This window comes from Homarus americanus, unplaced genomic scaffold (genome assembly GCF_018991925.1).
Source record: "Homarus americanus isolate GMGI-L3 unplaced genomic scaffold, GMGI_Hamer_2.0 scaffold50393, whole genome shotgun sequence".
In the NCBI taxonomy this organism is placed as follows: domain Eukaryota; kingdom Metazoa; phylum Arthropoda; class Malacostraca; order Decapoda; family Nephropidae; genus Homarus; species Homarus americanus.
Genome location: NW_024713291.1, coordinates 7,652 through 19,018, shown reverse-complemented (window position 1 = coordinate 19,018; position 11,367 = coordinate 7,652). Strand labels below are relative to the sequence as shown.

The 11,367-nt window shown below is 40.0% G+C and overlaps 1 protein-coding gene across 1 annotated transcript; it reads left to right on the top strand.

The window, feature by feature from the left end:
- The first annotated feature begins 458 nt into the window (after positions 1-458).
- On the top strand, positions 459-6,300 carry LOC121871603 (kielin/chordin-like protein). The gene is made up of 11 exons (XM_042374018.1): positions 459-525; positions 630-827; positions 1,646-1,843; positions 1,948-2,145; positions 2,250-2,447; positions 3,269-3,466; positions 3,571-3,768; positions 4,843-4,979; positions 5,119-5,265; positions 5,612-5,748; positions 6,114-6,300. The coding sequence occupies exons 2-10, from the start codon at positions 700-702 to the stop codon at positions 5,746-5,748; spliced, it is 1,539 nt and encodes a 512-aa protein (XP_042229952.1). The 5' UTR covers positions 459-525; positions 630-699; the 3' UTR covers positions 6,114-6,300.
- The last annotated feature ends 5,067 nt before the right edge of the window (positions 6,301-11,367 follow it).

The window sequence follows — 11,367 nt, the reverse complement described above, 5'->3', positions numbered from 1 at the left end:
AGATTACTTAAACTAGAGAAATTAAAGTATGCCCTTGGCAAGCCACTTAAAGGAGCTACTATAGTGATAGTAATTTTTACTTAGTTTTGTACTAAAGTTAGTATTGTGAATATTGGGGTTTTGGCATGTCAATACAGGGTATAGATATTTATATATTCTTTCAATGCTGACCAATTGGATGTATCAAATGGTTTGTATTTGTGTATCCTGTTGTTGGATAATAGATATTTGAATAAGTAAATGGTAGGGACTGACTTGGCTGTTGCAATACAAAATTAACTTGACTAGTTCTTAATGAATAATAATTTCTCAGGGACTGTAAGGATCAGAATGGTGTGCATCATAATGTGGGAGATACTTGGGTGGACCCAAGAGATCCCTGTATGACCTGCCTGTGTACATACTCTGGTATTGTCAAGTCCAAGAAAGACTGTCCATCTCCTGGTCCTCGACTCCTGGTCCTCGACCTAATGCTGGTTGTGAGATTGTCATTGAAGACTGCTGTCAGAAGTGGGACTGTGGCAAGTGAGTAATGGTTTAAAAAGAATTGTAAATTAATCTTCATGTCTGGCTTGGCTGTTGCAATACCTGATTAAATCTTCTAGTTCTTAATGATGAATTATTTTCAGGGACTGTAAGGATCAGAATGGTGTGCATCATAATGTGGGAGATACTTGGGTGGACCCAAGAGATCCCTGTATGACCTGCCTGTGTACATACTCTGGTATTGTTAAGTCCAAGAAAGACTGTCCATCTCCTGGTCCTCGACCTAATGCTGGTTGTGAGATTGTCGTTGAAGACTGCTGCCAGACGTGGGACTGTGGCAAGTGAGTAATGGTTGATAAATAATGTAATCTAGAAAGGTGGTTTCCAGAAGATTGGTTATCAGGATAATGTAGAGCTAGTAAGGCTATAGACGACCATCTACAGTGGGGTTTAAGTCCTTGACAGTACTTGGCCTATCAAGTATCTGAAGTTCTTGGGTATGGAGGGGAGTCTTAAACCCATGCTGTGGTTTAGGCATAATGTGATGACTTATGCTATTGGCAGATCACAATAGTGTATACTGAATTGGATGCCAGACATGTCTAAGTGTTGAAATCCTTTGACCTGACTACATCATGAATTTTAAAAGGTTAGGGATGGTTGTTGTGGGATGATGCTAGACAATTGGTATTTTTAACTAACTTTGGACAGTTTTCTGCTAATGCTTGAACTATTTTGTTCTACAGGGATTGTTAGTGGTAGTAAAGATACTGCCTAAATGTTCTGAATGCTTTCTTTCAAGCTGATGTTGAATTAAACATTAGGTAAAATGTAGTGCTAATAAATTCTAGATTACTTAAACTAGAGAAATTAAAGTATGCCCTTGGCAAGCCACTTAAAGGAGCTACTATAGTGATAGTAATTTTTACTTAGTTTTGTACTAAAGTTAGTATTGTGAATATTGGGGTTTAGGCATGTCAATACAGGGTATAGATATTTATATATTCTCTCAATGCTGACCAATTGGATGTATCAAATGGTTTGTATTTGTGTATCCTGTTGGATAATAGATATTTGAATAAGTAAATGGTAGGGAATGACTTGGCTGTTGCAATACAAAATTAAATTGACTAGTTCTTAATGAATAATAATTTCTCAGGGACTGTAAGGATCAGAATGGTGTGCATCATAATGTGGGAGATACTTGGGTGGACCCAAGAGATCCCTGTATGACCTGCCTGTGTACATACTCTGGTATTGTTAAGTCCAAGAAAGACTGTCCATCTCCTGGTCCTCGACCTAATGCTGGCTGCAAGATTGTCGTTGAAGACTGCTGTCAGAAGTGGGACTGTGGCAAGTGAGTAATGGTTTAAAAAGAATTGTAAATTAATCTTCATGTCTGGCTTGGCTGTTGCAATACCTGATTAAATCTTCTAGTTCTTAATGAAGAATTATTTTCAGGGACTGTAAGGATCAGAATGGTGTGCATCATAATGTGGGAGATACTTGGGTGGACCCAAGAGATCCCTGTATGACCTGCCTGTGTACATACTCTGGTATTGTTAAGTCCAAGAAAGACTGTCCATCTCCTGGTCCTCGACCTAATGCTGGTTGTGAGATTGTCATTGAAGACTGCTGTCAGAAGTGGGACTGTGGCAAGTGAGTAATGGTTTAAAAAGAATTGTAAATTAATCTTCATGTCTGGCTTGGCTGTTGCAATACATGATTAAATCTTCTAGTTCTTAATGAAGAATTATTTTCAGGGACTGTAAGGATCAGAATGGTGTGCATCATAATGTGGGAGATACTTGGGTGGACCCAAGAGATCCCTGTATGACCTGCCTGTGTACATACTCTGGTATTGTTAAGTCCAAGAAAGACTGTCCATCTCCTGGTCCTCGACCTAATGCTGGTTGTGAGATTGTCGTTGAAGACTGCTGCCAGACGTGGGACTGTGGCAAGTGAGTAATGGTTGATAAATAATGTAATCTAGAAAGGTGGTTTCCAGAAGATTGGTTATCAGGATAATGTAGAGCTAGTAAGGCTATAGACGACCATCTACAGTGGGGTTTAAGTCCTTGACAGTACTTGGCCTATCAAGTATCTGAAGTTCTTGGGTATGGAGGGGAGTCTTAAACCCATGCTGTGGTTTAGGCATAATGTGATGACTAATGCTATTGGCAGATCACAATAGTGTATACTGAATTGGATGCCAGACATGTCTAAGTGTTGAAATCCTTTGACCTGATTACATCATGAATTTTAAAAGGTTAGGGATGGTTGGTGTGGGATGATGCTAGACAATTGGTATTTTTAACTAACTTTGGACAGTTTTCTGCTAATGCTTGAACTATTTTGTTCTACAGGGCTTGTTAGTGGTAGTAAAGATACTGCCTAAATGTTCTGAATGCATTCTTTCAAGCTGATGTTGAATTAAACATTAGGTATAAAGTAGTGCTAATAAATTCTAGATTACTTAAACTAGAGAAATTAAAGTATGCCCTTGGCAAGCCACTTAAAGGAGCTACTATAGTGATAGTAATTTTTACTTAGTTTTGTACTAAAGTTAGTATTGTGAATATTGGGGTTTAGGCATGTCAATACAGGGTATAGATATTTATATATTCTTTCAATGCTGACTAATTGGATGTATCAAATGGTTTGTATTTGTGTATCCTGTTGTTGGATAATAGATATTTGAATAAGTAAATGGTAGGGACTGACTTGGCTGTTGCAATACAAAATTAACTTGACTAGTTCTTAATGAATAATAATTTCTCAGGGACTGTAAGGATCAGAATGGTGTGCATCATAATGTGGGAGATACTTGGGTGGACCCAAGAGATCCCTGTATGACCTGCCTGTGTACATACTCTGGTATTGTTAAGTCCAAGAAAGACTGTCCATCTCCTGGTCCTCGACCTAATGCTGGTTGTGAGATTGTCATTGAAGACTGCTGTCAGAAGTGGGACTGTGGCAAGTGAGTAATGGTTTAAAAAGAATTGTAAATTAATCTTCATGTCTGGCTTGGCTGTTGCAATACCTGATTAAATCTTCTAGTTCTTAATGATGAATTATTTTCAGGGACTGTAAGGATCAGAATGGTGTGCATCATAATGTGGGAGATACTTGGGTGGACCCAAGAGATCCCTGTATGACCTGCCTGTGTACATACTCTGGTATTGTTAAGTCCAAGAAAGACTGTCCATCTCCTGGTCCTCGACCTAATGCTGGCTGCAAGATTGTCATTGAAGACTGCTGCCAGAAGTGGGACTGTGGCAAGTAAGTGAAAGTGGGTCCCATAGGCATGACTGCCCATAGAGATGTGGGGAACCTACTGTATATGAAGCCTTTGGTATGAGGCAGGATGGCCTGTTGCTGAATTATTTAATCTAGATCTATTGCATCCCTAAGCCTGTTGGTAATGGGTTCTTCTGTTTTAAATGACCTTTACAGTATGGATATCGAAGTCCACAAGAGTGGTCTAATTTCATTCTGTAATTAAGTGGTAGTGTGAAAGGTTATGGTTCAACTTTGTATGCAGGAAGATGGCATTTTGCCTCGAGACTTGAAAGTAGCAAGCATTGGAAGGCAGTTTGTTCAGAATAGCTCAAATTGTTTTTGCTTGTAAATGGCTGAAGTTAGTGACTTAAGGTTTTGATCTACTTATTCAAAAGCTTGTATTAAATTGAACATTGGGAAAAAGAATTCTAATTTTTATAAAACGAATTCTTGCTTGTAGAATCTTGTTATAAAGCAGTTAACAAGTCCCTTTGTGATGTAATGTTGGTTTCAAATGCCCTGGGATGAAAAGTTGTGTACCTGGTGAGCATTGATAATTCATAGGGACTAGACTGACTAGGTGCATCATAATCTGGGAGAGACTTGGGTGGACCCCCGAGATCCCTGTGTACATCCTTTATAGACAGGAAAGACTGTAGTCATCTGGGTCCTCGACCTAATGCTGGTTGTAAGATTATTGTGCAAGACTTCTGTGATAAGTGGAGCTGCAAGTGAAATTATTACACTAATTACTAGTCCTTGGTTATCTCTTGCCCTTTAAGTTAATAAATGTAAATGGAGGAACTAGCATACCGGTAGTGGTGTGGAAATGGGAACCTTTTTCCATTGTTAGGAGCTAATTTTCACAATTGTAGAATGAAAAGATGCCATAGATTTGACCCATTTTACCTGTATTCTTGGAAGAAAATGCTCTGTACATGTCAACCTATTTGGTTTATAGGATGTGATGTTAATTTGGTTATTGTAATAAAGATTGTCTCATAAATTAGAATTGCAGGATCTTTATTGGAATAGCTTCCCCTAAGCTGTGGTCTTAAAATGATAATCTTGCAGGAATTCGACTTGTCCAGACCCAAACAGCTTTGAACGTTACTGTAAACAGTACTACGACCAGTGTCAAAGCGATTTGGACTGCAAGTCAGGAATGCAGTGTTGTCTTGTGGCTGGATGTGGTAAAGAATGCATGAGTGGTAGGTTTAATGGTTTTAAAGTGTTTTGGATTTGACAAACATTGAGGACATTCAAACTAGTGTAAAGAAAGTCATGTTGCTGGACTAACATATTTCGTTGTTGTAATGTTAAAATTACTTGTACTAATGCATCTTTTAGGAAATGGTGAAAGGTGTCCTGATACGACCGGAATAGTTACACCCTGTGTAGTTACTGAAGAAGACTGCAGCACTGATGAAGACTGTGAAGGAATCCTCAGATGTTGTCCTTATGGCTGTAGCAAGAGGTGTCTTGTTCCTGGATCAGGTACAGATGCTACACTAGTTTTTATAAAGGACCCTAACCTTTTCAATTGTTTTTTTGCACATTTTGCTTGAAGGTCCTTCTCTAAACCAATGGGATCAAAGGCTAAATATATAGAATTCTTGAAGATTAATGGATAGAAATGGAACAATGCCATTATTTTGTACAATACAATATTAGAGGAAAGACTTTAGATCATGGGAAATAGAAGTAAAGTGGCAGTTCATCTGAAACTAAAAATAGTTTAGTCAAGGTGTCCTTGCAATGTCTTTAAATTTTATTCGAAAATTAATGGAGCAATTAAAGTTAAAACCAGCAAGTTTTTCTGTAGTTTAATTTCTTCTTGCAGAGTGTCCTGCACATTGCCCTCCCATCCACAAGCCAGTGTGTGGTTCAGATGGCAAAGTCTACTCTAGCGAGTGCGATCTTAAACAGAGGTCCTGCAGGACGCCGTACCTCAAGAAAGTAAAAGATGAATATTGTTAAGTAAGTAGTTCAGGCATTTCTTGGGGTTTTCTGCTATGTAGTATAATTACATTTGAGTTGTAGTTAAGGGTGTGATGGTGCTGAATTGCCCTTGGGCTTCCAGTGCCTGGCTTTGAGCCTGAAGTCCATGGATTAGAATTTTTACTTTTTGTCATGTGGCAGAAAGTTTGTTGGCATGGATAATTTCTTGGAGCATTAATTGGTTTTTAGAATAGTTTGTTTAAAAGGTGTAAAAAAAAAATTGCAGGCTTGAAAAGTTCAGTAGGGGCTTATGTTTCCAGTAGAATGGAATAGTTTAAGTGTCTTGTATATTAATCTAAACTGCAATTCCAAAGTGTGAAAATTAATGCATTTTAAAATTTCAGGGAATGAAAACTTACTGTAGCCCACTCCACCCATGTCCCTGGATGAAGATTAACATGGACCTTCAACTCGAATGTTATCCTCATTGTTTACTTTTTCTAAACATTGTGGGCTGCAGTGGAACAATGTATAAAATAGTTATTTAGAATGTTATTTATTGTATATAAGCTTGACTTTAATAAAGGAGGATATCCAATTTTTAGATTTAACTATACCTTCTCCAATGGTTAATGTAATCGTGGTTACTCTACAACTGTAGACTATTGAATGACCTGGGAGGTGAAACCTGCACTTGCAGGAACCTGACAATGGCTTGAGATGGCAATGCATAGTGATGTTGGGCTGCTAAGGCTGCTGTGCACAAGCATAAAATTGGACAAAAACAATGTGCACGAAAATCATTTGAGCAATACCCACCATGCCTTCCTATAAGCAGGTGGAGCTTGTACTTGCTGGTTAAATAATTTAACCAGGCTGCAACTATAGGAAATATTCTACAGTATTTATGCTATACAGGTGCTCCCGACTTACGACGGGGTTAGGGACCCAAATCCAGGTCGTAAGTCGGAATGGTCGTAAGTCAGACAGATAAAAAAAACTAAGTAAATAAAAAATCTGCAATGAAATGCAGTACAGTAAAAGTAATAAATGAGGAATGGATAGTGTGACGGAGCACTTGCCTTTAATGTAGTAGGCCGAATGCACATGGGGGTGGGGGGCCAGAATTTTCTAATTATACATGGAGACTACATTAACTGGAAATGTTTCTATATAGAAAATGCGTGCGTCGTTTGAAAAAAAAAGTGCAACTGCTGCAGTTGTAAGTTGGGGACTACCTGTACTTGGAAGTTTACATTAGTTTTTGCTGCATTTCAATATCTTAAACCATTGACACATGATAAATGTTTGGGAATTTATGGATTTCCTGTACAGTATATTGACATGGACTGCTACAGACTTTAATTTTATCCTTTGCCACTGATTGGCTTGGGTGGGTATGTACCTTTGATGTAGTGCTCATGGAGATGTTTTACTTTGCTTAGGTCTCCTGTCTAATATAAGCTAGGTAGTTGCAGGCACTCCAATCTCTTGATAATTGGTTCTGTAAAGCAGGCACAAGTCTGGTGGCCCTCTGGCCATTTTTCAATTATTTGATCATCTTGCATTCGTCTGGGGAAGCACCTAGCTCTTGAAGGTAGTGATGGACCATCCAGATAAACCTTGCTAGACCTAGTTTTGTTGCCCCATTCGCCATCTCCATGGCCAGATAACTTGTTCATTGTTGACTTGCCTCACTAGGTTCTATTAGCAAACCGTCTAGGTTAATGCAGTCTGTCTTGTTAGGATATGTGATGTCTCCTTACTTGTAACTGAATTTTAGCAGCCATTTCCTGGACAATTCTTAAACCTCTTTTTTCTGCAAGTCTTCAGTCTGCTTTGTTCTTAATTTCCCTAAATAACTTGGCATCTTGTGCAAACATTTGTCTGGAAAATATAGCTTTTGGCATGTCCTTTAGGAAAGCCATACGGGTCCAATACACTGCCATGTGGTACCCCACTTGTCCTGGGTACACGGGATGATTGCATACCATTTATCACCACACACTGCAGTTGTGTATTAAGTCTTGGATCCATGCTAGGACACTAAACCCTACCCTTCCAGTTTGAGTCTCGGCCTTTCATGTGGTACACTGTCGAAAACTTTGGCAAAATCGAAGTATATATTGATATTTTTGCCTTGTTCTAGTATGTCCAAACATCTAATAACTAGAGTAATTGTGTTAAGCAGGATCGTCCCAGCATAAACTAGTGTTGGCAGTCCTTACAAGGTTTTTTCATAGGTTCCATCATGGCATCTCTTACGTTGCTCTCTAGTAATGTACTTTACACTGCTGGTCAGGCTCACTGGTCTAATTATTTGGAGTGACGATCACCCTTGCATATAGGACTATCATAAGCCATCTTCCAGTCGTAGGGGACCTTTTGCTCTAAACATATACAGGACAGGATTTTGAGGGGCTCCACAAGCTGGTTACAATTCTCTTAACACTGGGGTGTACCATATTGGGGCCAGGACACTCGTAGATCTTTAGCTTTTAAGTTTCTTGTAACCTTGTCTGAACACATTGTGGGTCAGCTGTGTTGAATTGTCTCCTCAAATGCAGGAAGATTTTTCTTATTCTCTGGTGAACACGAAAAAAAAATTGTTGAATGCCTTTGCATTATCCTGGTCAGAATCTGCAGAACTACCATCTTCAAGCCTCGGGGTCTAATATGTCTACTTGCGGTCTTTAATTTCGACTTTGCCTAGCGGTAAAAGCCTTTGTTTGACTTGACCTAACTAGCAATCTGCCTCGAACTGTTTCAGCCCTTCTACAATGACTTGGCCTGGATCTGGCATACATTCTCCTGTTCTGCTCATCATTTGTCCTCCAATGATGGGAAATTAATATGCAGTAATACTGAATGTTAACTTCTATCCTCTTCACCACTGATCGGCTCATTAGCCACTTGGGGTGATCAGATACGTCTCTGATTGCTTTAACCTTTACAGTACTTTTATCCTCTTCACCAAATGATCGGCTCGTTCGCCGCTTGGGCGATCGGTCACGTCTGTTACATACTGTTGGCAAGTACTGGGCATAAACTGGTTCCTGAATGTACCTGAACCTGCTCCAGTGTTGGTCAAGTCTTGTCTTGAAAGCACTCGCACTTGGTGCCGTCAACACTTTCTGGTAGATAGTTACAAGAGTTCACAACACCCACTCCGTAAAAGTTTGCCCTCACAGTTTTCTGGACTTGTGGCTCCTTCAATCTTGTGCTGTGACCCCTTGTGGGGGAGTGTCTGCCAGCTCCAAGTAAGGACACTTGACTGAGTAGTGCCCCTTGAGTTGCTTATACACCTCAATTAGGTCGCCCCTTGCCCGTCTGTAGTGTAAGCTAGGCAGGTTCAGTCTCTCCAATCTCTCAGGGTAGTTGAGGTGCCGAAGTGCAGGCACCAGTCTGGTGGCCCTCCTTTGAACATTTTCAACCAACTGACAGTCCCTAGCATATCTCTTGGACCAGACTGTGACAGTACTCTAGATGGGGAAGCACTTCACTCTGAAGATCGTTACGAGGGACGGACTGTCAAGATATCTGAATGACCTTATAAGACCCTTTAATTTATTTGCATGGTTTACCTTCTCGCAATGGCCCGAGAACTTCAGCTTATTGTCAACATACACACCTAAGTTCTTCTCGCATTGTCTCAAATATTGCACTTTCTTCATCCCGTTGGGTCATATGATATGCCTCCTTACTGTTGGTACGCCCCAGGTATATTCTCTTAAGCCCCGTCCACACGATCGAACAGTGCCCGGCGGACTTTGTCCATTTACCGGGCAAATCCTGTGTGTCGTCGTACACACGGAGGTGCTGGTTGGCAGCAGTCACACTGCTGCTGGTAGCTAGTAGGTGGTCGGCAGTAGCTGCTGCGGTACGATCACCATGGTGTGTCGCAAGACAGTTAAATCGAAGACTATAGCGCTGTGTATAATAAGTGCTACCCTACAGTGTGCAAAAAACAGAAAAGGGAATGGTGCAAGGAATGGTTATCTCAACGAAAATTTAAGAGAATTCATGCCACGATTTTACGTGAACTGCAAGGTGAACATGAGAGAAACTTCACTAACTACATGAGAATGGACCTCAACACCTTCTATAGACTTCTCGCTAAATTGGAACCATACATAAAAAAAACAAGATACCATTATGAGGCAGAGCATATCTCCAGAGGCTCGTCTAGAGGCTACGCTCATATTTCTTTCAACTGGGTGCTCCTACACGTCGGTTCAGTATTCAACGAGGATATCAAAAAGTTTGTCTACCATAAAAACTGCAACTTGTCAAGCCATATATGAAGTACTCAAGGAGGATTACTTGCAGGTGAGGTTTGTAGTATACATAGTTATTCAATTTTGACGGTCACGAGAGGTTCCCATGGTAACACATGTCTTATTATGTGATATAGTAGGCTTAGTAGGGTTTCCGGTTTTTATCGATTACACTGGGGAACACACTTTCGGTTGCATGAGTTCTGACACTTGATTCTGGTAGATTTGAGGTCACAGATTCTGAAAATGGCATTCGTTTGTGCAGATCAGGTCTAGTTTTGATGGTACGCGGCAATTTACATATCAGGTCACAGATTCTGAAAATAGCAAAGGGAGGTAATAAGCATATTAGTTTACATTCATCAAATATAATTCTTAATTACATCAGTGCGTCAAATATAGATTTGTGTTGCTGGTTTCACTGGTAAAACTCATCTTATCACATACCCTAGTCTAGATTCAGCAATCAGGCCTGTGCCCCATTCAGATGATGTTCCAAAGCCTATCTTCACTCAACTTGCTTCCGTTGAATCTGACAGTGAATATGACACTGAGGTCACAGAGGAGTCAACTAACAGAAATAGTGACTCAGATTTTGCAGGCATATCAACAGAACCGCAAACATTTAGCCAAGCAGAACTCAATGACTTAGTTCGAGATCTGGGTCTGTCTAAAAAGCTGTCAGAATTGTTGACTTCACGGTTAAAAGATAAAAACTTGCTGAAAATAGACACAAAGGTAACATTCTTTCGCAACAGAGAAAGGAACCTCTTACAGTTCTTTGATTCTAAATTTGACTTCGTCTACTGTTGTGATATTTCTGGATTAGTCACCGCGATGGGAGCTCCAGGTTATGATCCGAAAGAGTGGCGCCTCTTTATAGATAGTGTAGCTCTAAGCGGAGTCTGAAGTGTGTTTTATTACATATAGGCAACATCTTTGGCGCAATACCCATAGGACTCTCAGTACACCTGAAAGAAAAATATGAACACATCAAAACGGTTTTGGAGCTACTCAAATATGAAGAACACAAATGGATCATCTGTGTTGATCTAAAAATGGTCAATTTTTTGCTAGGACAGCATGGTGGGTATACAAAATTTCCTTGCTTTATCTGCCTCTGGGACAGCAGAGCCAAAGACAGACACTGGATTCAGAAGGAATGGCCAGTTAGGGAAAGCCTCAATGTTGGGGAAAAGAACATCATTTATGAACCCCTAGTGGAACGTGAAAAAATTGTTTTCCCGCCCCTTCACATCAAGCTGGGCCTTATGAAACAGTTTGTCAAGGCGCTCGATACTGACAGTGACTGTTTTAAGTATCTGTGTGAAGTGTTCCCTGGTTTAACGCTAGAAAAACTCAAAGCAGGTATTTTCGACGG